We start from the raw sequence: 17,028 nt of genomic DNA, 5'->3' as shown, positions 1-17,028 counted from the left end.
GGCAATATAGTGTATACACACACACACACACACAAGATTTTCAGGAAACAGGGTTATTTTCAAAAAGGGTTAATAAAGTGCTTCTTCATTTCCTTGCAATGTTTCATACCTGAACATTGTTTTCTAGAAGCCATAAAGTTGTAGCAGTTGTGCTTTGGAAGTTCCAGCAAATGAGTCATGCACGTGCCCTCTGCCCTACCATCCCATCTCTCATCTACAGATAGAATACAGCATATATACTCTTCTGTTTTTTTTTATTTCATGTCATATTTACAGAGTTCTCCAAAGAGGTAAGCGGAACTATTCCATTAATTTTTTGTGTATGTCTCATGTACTCTGTTTTCGAAAATTCATACACTTAAGGAACATAGAAGTGTAATAGTAATCAATACACCATCCCTTTTCAAATTGCTTGTATACAAGACATTCCGATATGTCCAGCTCAACGACACTTTAAAACTCATCAATCTGTGCCTGGTTTAAAAGTCTAGAACCAACATACAAGTCAAATGCTTGTGGACTGGAAGCTCATTTATTAATTATCATTGTTTTATATCTGTATACCTCATTTTTACCTTTAAAATGACTTTCCTATTAACTTATTTTATGATATCACACTTTTTAGATTTGGCTTAACTGTAACATGTATAGTTATATTGGGTTTAACCATGACATACTGTATATAGTTAAATTGGATGGTGAACTTTTATTTATTTATATAGCAGCGACAATTTTACGCAGCACTTTACATAGTGTACATTCACACCAGTCCCTGCCCACACAGAGATTGCAGTCTAAGGTCCCTAAGGTCCCTATCTCACATGCATACGTATGAGGGACAATTTAGACAAGAGCCAATTTACCTTCCAGCATGTCTTTGGAGGGCTTTTGAAAATATTGGGAAGCCCTGATGGTAGATTCTAGCTAAAAATTAAAAGTATTGAATGTATTTGTAGCCAAAACCTTCTTATTTTTATAGAGAGTAGGGAGGTTTAAAATTCCTATTGGGTTGTTTTTTGGCTGTTTGTGGCCCATTGGCAAGATTTTCCTTCACTTCCAATGACGTAACAAGAAATTAGAGAAAATCTCCTCCATGTGAAAGGAATTCATATCCATATATTATTACTAGAGGTGCACCAAAATGAAAATTTCAAACCGAAATTAAAAAAAATTTCAGGCCGAAACTGAAAATGTTTTTTATTTTAACTTTTTCACATTTTAAAAAAATATTTTATTTTTATTTATTTATTATAAACTTTTTAATTTTTTATATTTATTCATTTTTTATTAAATATTTTAATTTTTTACTTTACTTTTAGGGGCTTCGGGGAAATATTAGGGGTCTAAACAGATCCCTGATATTTCCCTTTTAAAATAGAAAAAGAGATTGAGTCCTCAATCTCTTTTTCTGCATCCCCAGTTATAAATGAACAGGAACCCTCTATGAGTGTTCCTATTCATTTATAACATGAGAACATAGTGGGGGGAATTTATCAAAACTGAAGCAGACAAAATCTGGAGCAGTTGCCTATAGCAACCAATCAGCTTCTCTGTTCAGTTTGTTCAGTTGAGTTTTGAAAATGAAAGAGAGATGCTGATTGGTTGCCATGCACAGCTGCTCCAGATTTTGTTTTCTCCAGTTTTGATAAATTCCCCTCTGTGTGTTTATTATAACCACAATAATGAATGAACAGGAGGTGATGTAGATCACTTCCCATTCATTCACAATTAAGGATATAGTAACAATGCTATGTCCTCAATTATTTACAAACACTCACTTGTACTCGCTCTCCTTCCTGAAACGCTGTCACAGGAGGCTGAGAAATCGGGGAGGAGAGACGCCGGCCGCACACAGCGCTCTGCCGCCTGTGACAGTTTCTCTCCTCCCCGCTGGGACACAGAGCAGCGCCCAGCGGGGAGGAGAGAAAGAACGCATGCACCACTGTATTGTCCAGAAAATGGCACTTTCGGCATTATGCCAAAAGTGCCATTTTCAGCTGATATGTTTCGGCGGCCAATATATCGTGGCATCCCTAATTATTACCAGAGTAGGTATCCCCATTGGATGATGTACCTTTACCTGTTGCTCTGACGACAACTCTATATTTTTGGATTTCCCCCTGCTTTCTGTCTTTGTAGCAAGGGTCACCAGGATAATACCAGGATAATTAGAGGGTACAAGGACAGCAATAAAAACTTGACAGAGGGTCTTCCCTACTTTAGCTAAAACAAAACAAAACGGGTTTTCCTTTATATACACTGTAAAGCCAGTATACATACCTTTTCAAATTGCTTGTATATAGGACATTCCAATATGTCCAGCTCAATGACACTTTAAAACTGATGCAGCAAAAGCATATGTTTATGGTTATGTTATTTGTGTGACTAATTCACTACCACATCCAGCAGCTTTGTGTATTATATTCCTAGGTGAACACAATATGATACTTTTCCAAGCTGCCAGGTAAAAATGGGTCCACAAACTTTTTGGGTCACTCTCTCAAGTGTATCATACTTAAATGATTTACATTTATGTTAATAACAAAAGAAAGAAAACATCTGTTTCCTACCACATATGATATACAGTATAATGGTGATGACAGATAGCAAAGGGTACCACACTGCTTGTGTGATGAAGTTTAAAAAAAAAAACACACAAAGAAACATTTGTATTTCTTTTTTAAGAAATTACAGTTTGGAAATGTAATTATTTTGCAAAGGATGGTTATGCTATCAATAAAATATAAATGATGAAAAAAAGGCATATTCTGACATCATTGAAGCAGTCCACCCACACAAACGTGCTTTATAATAGGTACCATATCTGGTATAATATAATATTGTTAAAATATATTAGTTTTGTTTCAGGCTCAGAGAGATGTGGGAATGTGTTCCTACATCCATTTTTTTCATATCCTTTCAGATGTTTTTCTTTCTCATGGACTCCGTGTCAAAAAAAAAAATCACAATACAATTCAATGAATTATTTTTAATGACAGAATCGTTTCGTATTTTGAACTACTGAATGTCCAAAATACAGAGACTGAACTAAACCATTTTAACAGATATGTACCTATAAAGCAAGTGTGGCTGGATGGACATCATTGCAGAACTGCTGGCTTATAGCACAGATACAGTCTAATATTATAGAGCCTTTTGTCCCATTCTGTCCTTCTGTAAGCCCTACTCCATAGAAGGCATAGTTTTCATACACTGCACTGATGGTAGGGAACTAGTCCAAAACAGTTGTATGCAGCTTGGAACAAATGGCTCTATAATAGATTATAAGCTCTCACGAGCAGGGCCCTCCTAACCATCTTGTCTTAAATAGTATTGTCACTGTACTGTCTTCCTTTATATTGTAAAGTGCTACAAAAACTATTTCCCTAAGTGTAATCTCTGTGTAAGATGAGTTGGACCTTTCACAGGTTCCAGTGTCAGGATAGGCATCGGGAGCATTTGGCCGGGAAGCCGGCTCTATGCCCCCCCTATCACTTGGTGATGAGGGAGCATGGAGCCGACTTCCCAGCCAATCAGTAAGCTGCTTTCTCTCTTTATTCTCACAATCCAGTGTTCAGGCCTTGCGACTGGCCACTCAGGCCTAAACACTGCATTCAGGGAGTAAGAAGAAAAGATCACATGCTCGCCCATAACTGGAAGTACTGGGTATTTCTGAGGGCTCCAACAGACAAAGAAAGCACCAGGGGTGTGCAGCAAAGATAACTAACAGCAGGGCAATTAATAATAGAGGGAGTTGTTACTATACTATGTTCTCCTATGACCCAAAACTCAGCAAATAGCGTGCTATTGCCCACTATATGCTGGCAGCGTAGAGCAGCGCTGCAGCCAGGAAGGATCCCGTAATAATTGTCGGGATCCACCCCGTCATCTAATTGACAGCGGGCTCTGCCTCTCTAGAGCCAGCTGTACCCGCCCCCTCGTCAGGGAAGAGGGGGGAATCCCTGCAGGGAGCTGTGACTGACAGTCACCACCCCGCAACCTGTTTGACAGCTGCCTCTCTAAAGACAGAGCCAGCTGTGCCAGGACCCTCCCCTGTCTGTGACTCCAGTCAGAGCTGCAGGATCAGAGAGGGTAGGGGGGAATCCCTGTGGGGAGTGATGACCGACAATCAAGGCTCTCTGCGGGGAGAATATTGGGAACACAGGAATCGGCGGCATGTGTTAGCTAAGTATCAGATCAATAGAGCCAACAGGTGACAGCTTCAGTGTGTTTCACTCTCCCCATAATTCTCCTTTAAGAGAATCTGACAAATTGCCCTGCATGAGCAAAGAAACAGAATCTCTCTCTGACTCCAGATTGCGACACTTATATTTATATCTAAACAGGAACTGTGTGTATTTTAAAGAACAGAGAAGTGGCGTTGCTCAATAGCCCAAAACAGCACCCTAACAACTATGATAATAGAGGTCACTGAAATAAAGCTTGTATTTAAGGCATATAATATTAATCTAACAAAGTATTAAAGAGACATGATTATTACCTAGTCCATAATAATATCACGGGCTATGTCATGCCTACCACCTAAAACATAAAAGCAAGGGTCAGTTCAGCACTTTGAACGTTTGTTGACTTTCCTGAAGAGATTAGCCCTTTCTGACCTGACTCAGCTTTACTACACATAACCCAGCTTGGAAACCACCAATATGTATGACTATGGTTTCAAATACTCAAATGTTGCAGTGTTATACAGCGCTTGACATTTTCCAAGCCTGCTATCCCCTTTTCTTGGCATTTCATGCTCTTTCATTAAAATAACAAGGAAGAAGTACAACATAATGCCCAGTTTTGCTTTGCAAAACTAAGCCATCATTTATATATGTAAGCTTGGTTCTTCTCGCAGTTAAGATACCCCTAAGCAATGTCACCAATTCAGCTGGTTATGGCCAAACCTGGCAATAGCTTGTCTTTTCTATGGTCCGCAGCAGAACCCCTTAGCCAACTGTTCATTGTGGAATTAGCTTTCAGATGGCTTTTACATTGTTTCCTTCGTGTATACACTGAGTAGCCAGATTATTATGACCACCCCATCAGTACTTCGTTGGGCCACTCTTTGCCTTCAATACTGCGGCGATTCTTCTTGGCATTGACTCCACGAGATGTTGAAAGGTGATGCGAGGAATCTGACACCATGCCTGATGAATAGCACTGTCTGTTCTGTGAGATTTGATGGTTGTGGAACCAGCTGCCTGATGGCTCTTTCAACTTCGTCCCATTAACTGCTTAATCGGATTGAGATCTGGTGATTGTGGGGGCCACCTAAGCAAGGTAAAGTCTCCCTCATGTTCTTGAAACCACGTCTGCACAATACGAGCACCGTGGCATAGCACATTGTCTTGTTGGAAGAAGCCATCTCCATTGGGATACGCTATCAACATGATAGGACGAACTTGATCAGCAACGATACTTTGGTATGTTGTGCTATTCAGACGTTGTTCCACACGAATTAAAGGGCCCAAATCATGCCAGGAAAACATGCCCCAAACCATAACACTGCCCCCACCAGCTTGGAGGGTTGTACTCATGCATGTGGGGTGCATGCTTTCATGCTGTTTCCGCCAAATTCTCTCTGCCATCTGCATGATGCAATTGGAAACGTGATTCATCGGACCACATTACTTGTTTCCAATGCTCGACTGTCCAATCCTTGTGTCCCTGTGCGAATTGGAGACATTTTATCTTGTTAACTGCAGACAGCAAAGGTGTTTGAACAGGCCTTTGGCTTCTATATCCCATATGATGCAGTGACGGCCACGATTCGCACGATTCAGACCAAGATTTTCGGCTGACAGTCCAGTCTTTAAACACTTTAACAACAGCTGCTCTTGAACATTTAACGAATTCAGCTGTTTTGCTGATACTCGCTCCATGGCTCCGAGCGCCAACAATCATCTCACGTTCAAAGGCTGTTAAATCGCGTTGTTTACCCATATCTTCAGAAAAAAATCACTTCTACTGTTATGGTAAACAACCTGCTTCCCTATTTATAATGGTCTGGCCCTCTAGCAACTTCAGCGCAAAATTATAGCTAATTTGCCTACAAATGTCAGGTGGTCATAATAATCTGGCCACTCGGTGTAGATTGATGCTGGACTACTTGGCTTCTTTTTCCCATTCTTAGACATAGAAATACATGTCTGGGCATTCTTAACATACATGGTTATTTAAAGTTTGTATCTAAAAACAGTCTTTTGTTTAAACACTCAATTGCCATCTTTCTCAATAGCTAGCTTTTAAAGTAGTAGTCTACTCTTTTTTTAAATTTGGATATTTTGAGAAGGGTTAGAATTCAGCCAGGCTATTTACTGCTGTCTGCATTCTCATTGGGGGAATGATAACTCAGTTTATTACCTGTACTAAATTTCTTCCTGAAAAGAGGTTTTACAGTCTCATTCTCCCTGTGTGTCCATTCAATTTAGGGTATTCTGCAGTAGTGTGAGCTAAGGAAATTCCCCAATGTGATGCAAAAGTATGCATCTCTTTCCTGCAGAAAGTCATGTTGTCTACAATGATCTACTTTGTAACACCATATCTTGCAAACAGTCTTGAGCTTGGTAATAGCAGGGTGAAAATTCTACCTAATAGTCTTAGAATGTTGTGGTATTTTTTTTAATATTCCAGAATCAGCAAAACTGTGTCCTCTGAAATTAGAGTGCTTTGTGTTCTTGGATACACCAGGCCAAAACATAGTTTTTACTAGGGATGCACCGATACCGATACTAGTATCGGTATCGGCGCCGATACCAAGTATTTGGGTGAGTACTCGTACTCGCCCAAATGCTCCGATACCTAGCACTAGTACTTCCTGTATCAGGAAGCCGGGCAGCGCATCATTACACACTGCCCGGTTTCCTGATTGGCCAGGAAACGGCTCCATGCTCTCTCATCACTTGTGATGAGAGAGCATGGAGCCAACTTCCCGGCCAATCAGGAAGCCGGGTAGCGTGCAATGACGCGCTGCCCGGCTTCCAGATTGGTCAGGAAGCTAGCAAATCCGGAAGCCGGGCGCCGTGTAATGACGCAGCGCCCGGCATTCTGATTGGCCGGGAAGCCGGCGTCATGCTCCCTCGTCATCTCATGAATCATAATATTAAGAAAGGGACCTTAAAGCATTAGTTTGTATTGCTTTAGAAAAAATGTGACCTGTCCCTTTAAGAAAAAGTATCGGTAATTGGTATCTGGGAGTACTTGATCAAAAGTATCTGTACTCGTACTCGGCCTTAAAAAAGTGGTATCGGTGCATCCCTAGTTTTTACCCTTGCTTTGGAGTATTGAAAGCTGTAGGTTGTTTCTTTAGCATTTCTAACTGCTCACATCATCATGTTGTACCATTTCCTGATGCACTACCCTGAGTGCAAGCCACCTAGAGCAATACTTACATTGCCTGACAATGAGCAGGTTATCGCTCTACTTTGCTATTCGCTGGACCTCCACTCTTAAATACTTTGGTATAGTTCTCACTCCGATGTACAACTCTCTTTATGAGGCTAATATTCGCCTCTTATTGAATGACTTCCATAAGCTTTTGGACGCTTGGTGGTGCTTTCCTATTCCTTGGATAGGTAGGATTCATGCCATTAAAATGTCTTACCTTCCTAAATTGTTGTATGTTTCTCGGGTTCTTTCCATCTCGATTCCGAGTCACGTACTTCGGATACTCCAGCACAAGGTACTTTTCTTTATTTGGGGTAACTCCAGACCTAGGATCAGTCATGACTTTTATTGCTTCAAACCCGCAGACGGCTTAGTGCTTTTGCTACTTGGCAGCTAACATAGTGCCGTTAGCCCATCTTCATTCTTCCAGTAAGGTCCCTCTTTGGGCCTCCTTAGATCTCATTAATTCCCACCCAATCTACATCTCTACAATACTATAGTTGCTGTCCAATGATCACAATGACCTATTGATCTTAACCCTGTTCTATATGTCTCCCTTAAGGGATAGGACAGTATTAAATACTCTGGGAACTTGATCTCCTCTCACTTGCCACTAGTTGGTATTGTCCCCTCTTTCCTCCAGGTTTTTCTGATCCCCTTCAATTTCATTGGTGGCCCCTACACAGCTTTTCAATGTTTTATTCCTTGTTTACAGATTCATTATTTAATTTTACCTGAGTGCTAAGTGGGGCATGCCATAATGGGCACAGTAATTGCACTGTATGATTTCAAAAATGTATATGTCCATAACTACCGTATATTGGGATATAATGGATTCATATTACACTTTTAAAGGTGGGATATTCACATTATATATGAAAAACTAATTTTCTACTCTGCAGACCACCAACAGGAGAAAGGAGATCTAGTATTTTTCCTCAAATATAATGAGTCTTTATGAGTCCTCTTAACATCTTCTGCGCCTCGTTACCAGTTATCTTGCTAAATTTAACCACAATATGTCCAAAGGTAAACAGACAAAGGAAACAAAATAAGGAAACAAAGACCACTAATTGTAAATTCTAAGGCTTGATGAGCTTCCCAACCCTGTTGTGCCAGGCACTGGTACAGTCAATCACATATTAAATACAGCCCTGTTTATGGCCTGATATAATGCCATAACAGAACATTATTTCATTATCACAAACTTTCTATACTATGTGACAGATTATTTCAGCTCCAGGGCTAGGCTGTACAGTGACTCAGAAACCTGTACATGATGACAGCACTGAGAACTCTCAGTTACGAAAATCCAGATTTGTGAAACACGTCTTACATCTCACCACTTCTCCTTTTTTTTCCAATAGATGCTGGAGGCTTCCTGTTAACTGCCGTTTTCTAAAAGGTTTACTTTGCAATCTATCCTGTATGATTTACAAGTTAAAACAAGAAGAGCATCATTACAGCAATAACCAATATCAATGAAGCAGTGAGAAGACCAAACCACAGGAGGCAGAATCCATTTGCCTTTGGTTAGAAGGTAATGATTTAATTTATTTCTGTCTACAGTCTTTAACATTTCAGAATTCATAGCCAATGTCACATTGTTTAGGAATATAAGAGCTCAGCAATGTTTATATAAAATGAAAATTACTTAGAGTTAGGAGAAGACAGGAGAAGTGAACAATCTAGGACAACATAGCTGAACTGGAAAGTGAGCTGAATTTGAGAGTTTTTCCGAATCAGCTATTTTGTCCTAGATTGTTCACTTCTCCTGCCTTCTCCAAACTCTTCACCCTTTTTGTGAATAACCCTGATCATTTATACATGTTCATTGTAGCGGTTTATTGGCTATTCTTAAAGCTCATCAACCAATCTAAACCGCAGATTTGGTACCCTCTCTATTTTATTGATATAGAAATGCTCTTCATAGCTCCACTATTGACTCCACATTACTAATATTTGCAACGATTTGGGTCCTTATACTGTATCTACTAGTAGGCAGATTCTCCTTTTTATACTTTAAGCATTATCCTTTAAGCATTACCCTAAGGTTAGCTATCGAATTTCCCAGATTGAAGCCCAATTTAAATCTCATTATACTTCTGCACATTGTGACTTGTGATTGATTTTTGCTTAGAAACACCTTAAAACAGCCTTTGCTCACCGTGGAAATGCTGCATCCTGTTCTCCCAAACCAGAGCACTATGCTGGCATAGCTAAGTAGTATCCAAGCTCACTCTTGTGGTGGACTATAGTCTCACATTTAGTTTACTAATTTGTATTGAGACCATAGTCCATTATGGGAGTGAGTACAAATTCAGAGGTGATTTGAGGATCTACAGCTGACTGATGCACAAATAAGATACATTTTTGTTAATAGTGGAGGTACTTGAATGTATTTTTAAGATTTAACTCCTGAGTTTAGTATCACTTTAAGAGCTGATTATGGAGTATAATTATTGGACTGCACAGTCATAATTAGAAACACTGCGAAACACTGCACAACTGCTGTAACACAAAGACTACGAAAAAGGAAGTTATATGCACAATTAATGTACTGCATATTTATGACTGTTACTTACGTTGGGCTTTAAATTGGTGTGGAACCACTTGCAATGGATAAAGAATTTAAGCATCAGTTGCAAAATGTTTATTCTTTTGTACGCAGTACACTGCCCCCCTTTGGTAGGGTGAGATGACAAAAAGCAGAGGCAATCTGTAACTCAACCTACTCACATAGGGATGCAGCTGTATTGAACATAAACCCCACTGGTACCTCCACCTAGCCTATGTTTAGAACCAAGCACATTGTAATCTTAAAAACAACTTAGGTTCATTAGCTCTGAGAGCTTGTACATACAAGAGCAAATAACAGAAGTTTGAGCTTGTTGTTGAGCTTTCCCTGGCACTCTGGGATAAAATGTATTGAGATTCACACTAGTTCAAATACAGGGTGCTGTGTTGGTTTTGGTTAACTCCACTGTCATTGGTCTCCTCAATTTTCCCCATGCTTTAGCAGTAATGAACATACTTTTTCTGCATCCATTTGCCCTCAAATAAAAATGAACTAGATACAGAGAGAGGAAAATTTGCACATAAGGTTACGCTCAACTGTGTACATTTAAATCAATGCTGTTGTACCAACTGCTATGCTATGAAAAAAATAGAAAAGTGACCAATCAAAAACAAAACACAATCTAAAGTTATCAGTGTGTTTCTTCTCTGCAGATCACATTTTTTTTTTTGTGTTTCAGAAAAATGTCTCCGGAAATAAATAGCAGCACAGAGGACCCATGTAATGTGGATTCTGAATTCAGATACAAATTCTTTACAGTGACTTACAGTATTATTTTTATCATTGGATTCGTTGCCAACAGCTATGTATTGTGGGTTTTTGCAAAGCTTTATCCTGCTAAGAGGCTGAGTGATATCAAAATTTTTATGATTAATCTCACGGTGGCCGACCTCCTATTCTTAGTGACTTTGCCTCTCTGGATTGTTTACTATAATTATAGAGGCGACTGGGTAATGCCAGCATTTCTCTGCAATGTGGCAGGCTGTTTCTTTTTCATTAACACATATTGCTCAGTAGCCTTTCTAGGAGTCATCAGCTACAACAGATTTCAGGCTGTAACAAAGCCTGTGGAAATAGCCCAATCAACAGCAAGGATAAAAGGGATCTGCATTTCCACTGCTGTGTGGATAGTCGTATTCGGAAGCTCTTTGTACTTTCTTGTTACACCCGGCACCAATCTGGTACAAACTAATGATGGACTTAACTACACCCGCTGCTTTGAAGGATACAACCTAGATAATAGGGACCCTGTGGCTGTCATCCACTTCATTCTAATTGCTGCTTTCTTTGTTGTGTTCCTCATCATATTAATTTGTAATGTGGTGATTTTTAGAACTTTAACCACCCAGTCAGTGGCAGCCAAGCAGAGTGTAGAGATGAAACGTCGTGCTCTGTACATGGTAGTCACAGTACTTGGAGTTTTTGTGCTATGTTTTGTCCCGCACCACATTGTGCATGGACCCTGGACTCTCACAGTGCTGAGGCTGTGGCATGAGAATGACTGTGGCTTTCGACAGACATTGAATGATGCACATCAAATCACATTGTGCATTATGAGCACCAACTGCATGCTGGATCCTATTATCTACTGCTTTCTCACCAAGAAGTTCCGGAAACACCTTTCTGAACGCATCCAGACTATGAAAAGAAGTCGTAAGTTATCCAGAAATACTACTGACACTAACTTAGAAGGCACGTTACCGCTCAGAGAGAAGCAAGCTAGCACTTGTGACCCCTAGTATGAGGAAGCATTTTAATGATTGTTTGATAATTGAACTAAAACACAATATGTCTGGCTTAACATTTGCCCACGGACATAAGGAATATGTGGGTTGGCTGCCTACAAATAAGCCAACAGAAAAAGATTGTTTTCTGTAGATTTTAGCTGAGCTGCAAAAATTGTAATCTCTGCCAAAAAAACATCATTATGCTAAATTAAGATCTTCAAAGCCTAACAATTGCATTATCAGTATTATTTTTTAAAGGCAATCAATTTTTTGTGTAATATCTATCTATTTAATATATATATATATAGATAGATGGATATATATATTTATTTTTTTAAATGGTGTGTAGCCTGTTAAGAGTACTGCTTTCCCTTTTCTGTACAGCATATTTCTTTCTTTGTGTCCTTAGGCGATCAACCACCAGCAATTGAAGAAATGCAAAAATGCATTTGAAATAAGAAGAAGCCATGGAATCAAGTTCTGTGTTACATTTTTACTTTACATCTAAGATCATGTATGTTTCAGGTCAGCTACAAACATAACTGTGAATTCAGTTTTATGTTGTCACTGGTAGGTTGCTTATCAGCAACAGTTTATTGCTATCGTCCCTTGGAAAATAGATTTGCGCGAAATGGGCCATTTGTAGCCAATCGTGATGAGAGCATGATTATCACAAAAACCAGAATCACTATTATAGCAGCATACTGTCCACCAATGAAGAAACTGCTGATAAATAATAGATGGCTGCATGTTATGTAAACCTGGAACTCCACCTAAAACATTGTAAAAGTTTTTTTTGTCTTTTTTTAACTCTTCCCCTGGTACTTGCAGAGGATAACTAATTATTCTGTATTTGAAAAACATAGGGAACTTATTGTACATATTTGAATTGTTTTATTTCCCAAAGGATTTGTAATTCTGTTCAACCTTTATAATTGAGGTATCCCTACTAGACAATGCAGCCAGGATTTGAACCTATCCAATAACTGCACTGTAATTAAGCAGTACAACTTGGCCCAGGACTCCCTTCAGCCTGTAAATTAAGGAGTAGCAGCACACAAACTAGGTCATCCTTGTTCTCTCTCCTACTGTAACCATGTTCAGAGGTGCAAGGAAAGCATTATTTAAAACAAAGCCATAACTGGCTTATAGTGCTGACCCTCCAACTCTCAGTTCTGCTGAGAAGATAACATGATACCAAGAGTAGGACTAATTTAAGCCCTTATGTTAATTCTATGTAAAATATATTTAATAAACATTAAGGGATAAAATTATGTTTTACCTTGAAGGTATTTAATAATACCCAGTTATGTTCAGTAAATGTAGCTTAAAGAAGAACTCTGAGGAAAAATCGTATTAACCCTTGCAATGGGGCTACCCCACACTGCAAGGGTTAACTGCTTGTGTGGGTGAGTATAACATTTTTTAGCACCTAGACACAATCATTCCAACCGGTTTGTTCTCAGACCAGTCCCTAGGGCCTCTCCCCCCTCCTCTGCAACAGTCTAAGAATCCTTGTGTCATCACGTTCTATACAAGTGTATGGACGTGAGGAGGCTGAAGAACATTGCATCTGTGCAGTGGAGGAGGAGACACGCTTCAGGGACCGGAGACACGCTTCAGGGACCGGAGAAGCAGGGATTCAGTTCACCAGTTCGGGTGAGTATTACCTTTTTTTTTTTTTTAGCACCTACACAAAAATGAGTAGTTAACCGTTGCAGTGAGGGGGTAGCCGCACTGCAAGGGTTAATACTTTTTTCCCTGGAGTTCTTCTTTAAACTTAAAACACAATGCAAGGACGTAAGTGGTTTGAGCACTGCATTCCTGTAAGGGTACTAATAGTAAAAACACATAATCTAAATATAATTAATGATCAGCAACTTAATAATCCACTGTATGCTATTATATTGTCTGATCTAATATGCATATACTAGTGTTTCTTACCCCACTTTTCTAATAGACTCAATGGGGGGAATTTATAAACGGGTTTGCAACAAAACGTTTTGTTCTAAAGGCCAAAATGTCAGACAAACTGCAAAGTTTTACCTCTGTTATGCACCTTTTTTGAAGTGTTCTTGAGGCATATTCACATTTGCGACTCACCGCACTCATTTTGCATAATTTCTCACATGTACAGTATTTGCGTCCAGCATTTGCAACATTAAAAACCCTCCACACTGTCGCACATTCTAGTAGTGCTCCTGAGCACTTCTTAAAGTATCACAAAGATAACTCTGCTTCATATCCTCAAGTCAGCTGAGAACTTCATGGCTATTCAGCAGTCATCCTGGAGGTTCCCAGCAAGTTCCCAACAATTCACCTTATGAAAGAATTTAAGAATGAAACATAAACAAGGATAATAAATCTGTTGGTATATGCCCTGGAATTCAGGGATGTGACAGTTTAAAAGATGCTCAAGATACCACCAAATTGATAGATTCCCCCTAATATCTTTTGTAAAAGTACCAGAATATTGAGCATTATAAATAGTATTACTTATAATATTGGTATATAACGATAGCATGCCTAAACACATAAATGGACATAAACTACAAATCTAGTGCAATGTAAATTTGAGTAATTCTTTTCTTGAGGCACTAGGTGGCAGCAGAATTTACCCAACTGTCACAGGTGAGTGTAGTACTATTGCAGAAACAGTCCTGAAAATGTACACATTAGTACTAATACAAATCCCAGCTGTCATGAATGTCTGACACACCGCAAACATTTCTCTTGCACTGGTATTTAAAATATAGAATGTGTGCTTTTTCAGTTTATAAAAAGTAAAAAATTATTGTAAAAAATGTGTTTTGAGTTTGTAAAGGGAAAAAAAATATTTATTTCTCCATATTTTTGGCACTTATCATGTAAATGGGCAAGCAAACAACCGATTGTACATGACTTTTTCATGTACTCAGTTTTTTTGTTCTAGGTAGAAAGAGGTCTCAAAGAGCATGACCAAAATGCATAAGGCCTTAAAGGAGAACTATGGGGTAAGTGTTTTTCCCGATAGTTCTCCTAAGGGTAACGGGAGGATACAAACTAGCGACCGCCACAGCCAGGACGGATCGAGATCCCCCCAGCTGCGTCCGACCTGTGACAGTTTCATTGTCACACGTTGGCTGGAACTATGAGGCTGAGTGATTTTCACTCACCTCATAGTTCTCCTTTAAAGTAGAACTGAAATCCCCTGCCAAGCCAACATTTTTCACTGTGCTCCCCTCTGCTGTCTTAAAAGCTAACCTACAACAAAAATGATTTTCATATTCCCCCCAAAACTCACTTCAGCCTTAGTCTGGTTGTAGATCTTGGCTCTTCCCACAGATTGGGATTAGTAGTTCAGTAGTTGATTGATTAATTCACTTGTTGCCTGGAACTGCTTTTTAAGTTATTTTTTTATAATTATGAACATTTTACTTTTCCAGTGCTTGAACACATATATTAATGTCATGTTGTTTATAGTGTTTTTTAATGAAAAAAATAAAATTATTTCACAACAAAATCACACTAATCTTTTGTATTTTATTGCTAAAAACATGCTAAATCTGTCTTGTAATAGAAATAAGTTTGCCGAATGCCTTTTAAAGATGACAAAATTGTTAGTAAAGCTATACAATAAAACTCACACAGACGCACTACGATCGCCTTTATAAAGAACAGTACACAAGATCACATATAAAATATGTAACAATAAACATACATGACACATCTCAACATCTAGGAGCATCTTCATAAGGTAAGTGTAAATCATAAGTGTATACATCATCACAGTAAATTTGAAAGATGCCAATACAAACTATTCTACAATAAGGAAGAAAACAAATCCCCAATCAATAGCATGTGTGGTGGTGGTGATGATAAAAGACATCCACATGGTAAAATCACAGTCATATGCAACTCAAAGCCAGCTGAAAAGAGATTCTCATGAGCTAAAACCCAGTTCAATCATAATTCAATATAAAAAACAGTTTGATGAAATGGTTGGTAAACAGAGCATAGAGAAAGATATTTGTAAAGAGAAAGAAAGCAATAAAAAAGGAGGGGAAAAGGGAACAGAGCATCGAATCTATCAGGAGATTCCAAAGCAAGGGAAGAGCTCCAAAGAGTAGAAGGAGATTATAAGAATGACAACGAAGCATTAGTGTTTCTATAGTAAGTTCAGACAGACCAAGTGATTAAAGGAGAACTATGGGGTTATGTCTTTTCCCCATAGTTCTCCTTAGGGTAACGGGAGGACACAAACTAGGGTCCTCCCGTCACCCTAGGCTCAGTATACCGCGAGCTGTAGCTCGCGGTATACTGAGACGCCGCAGTATACCGCGAGCAGCTGCTCGCGGTATATTGAGACGCCGCAGCTGCAGCGGATCCCGACAATTGTGCCGGGATCCGCCCAGCTGCGTGACTGACAGCTGGCTCTGCCTATCTAGAGGCAGAGCCAGCTGTACCCGCCCCCTCCCCCGTCTGTTCCGCCAGTCAGCGCTAGAGGATCAGAGCGGGGAGGGGGGAATCCAGCCCCTCCCCTGTCACGGCAGAGAGCCGTGACAGGATCGAGAGGTGAGCGAACGCCGGTATGTGTTCGCTCACCTCCCGATCTACTGAGCCGACCTGTGACAGTCTCATTAGATAGATTGGGTATGTAAGATGCATTCTAATAATTGGGGGATGCTTGTTGAGCACTAGCGCAGGGATGTGGGATTTCTGACGCCCGGGACATGCAGTTGCAGGGCGCCGGACAGATGTTTTTTTTTCTACATTTAGACCTGCTGCTGGATACCAGGGCTAAATGTAGAGCAGGGGAGCCTGCACTAGTTTTGTACAAGTTCTGTATCACTTGTAGCAGCCTGCTTGACCAAGCCCTCCCCCCCCACCCCGCTGTGGTTTTTGGGGTACCCCGCTCTTCTTGGGGACCCTGGGCAATGGCAATGATTTCAGGATGGGAGCAGCCCGGAGAACGTCTGTTCTCCAATCTGGTATGTGAGCAGTGAGACAGGAGCGCTGCACAGAAGATCTAGCACAATGCTTTGCTCAATTTCCTGTATTGGAGGGCATGGTCTATAAAGAGAACATGTCACCTCCAAACACTATCACATAGCCCCTGTATAATAGCAAAAAAGTGAAGAAAAAAAAATGTAAAAGTGGTAAAAAAGTAAAATAATAAAATAAATAATGAAAAGAAAAAAAACAAACCAACCCCACTGCCCCCTCTATCTTAATGCGAGGCTGGGGGAGTGTACCAGTTAGCGGAAGAAGACTTGGAGCTATGAGATCATCCTCAAAATTTTGTGGACCTGCTATGGAACCAATCTTTTATTCTAATTAGGGATGATGCAT

General features: G+C 39.7%; 1 protein-coding gene across 1 annotated transcript; it reads left to right on the top strand.

Annotated features, from left to right (window-relative positions):
• Positions 1-8,838: 8,838 nt before the first annotated feature.
• On the top strand, positions 8,839-11,809 carry PTAFR (platelet activating factor receptor). Its single transcript, XM_018566897.1, has 2 exons — positions 8,839-8,932; positions 10,650-11,809. Exon 2 carries the CDS (start codon positions 10,654-10,656, stop codon positions 11,707-11,709), a length of 1,056 nt encoding a protein of 351 aa, XP_018422399.1. The 5' UTR covers positions 8,839-8,932; positions 10,650-10,653; the 3' UTR covers positions 11,710-11,809.
• Positions 11,810-17,028: the final 5,219 nt, after the last annotated feature.

Source organism: Nanorana parkeri, unplaced genomic scaffold (genome assembly GCF_000935625.1).
Source record: "Nanorana parkeri isolate BGI_ZX_2015 unplaced genomic scaffold, ASM93562v1 scaffold986, whole genome shotgun sequence".
NCBI classification, from domain to species: domain Eukaryota; kingdom Metazoa; phylum Chordata; class Amphibia; order Anura; family Dicroglossidae; genus Nanorana; species Nanorana parkeri.
Note: the sequence above shows the minus strand (reverse complement) of the source record. Positions and strands in the feature narration are given on the sequence as shown.

Coding starts and splice junctions, on each gene's coding strand:
- PTAFR (XM_018566897.1), top strand. CDS start 10,654: ATGTCTCCGGAAATAAATAGCAGCACAGAGGACCCATGTAATGTGGAT.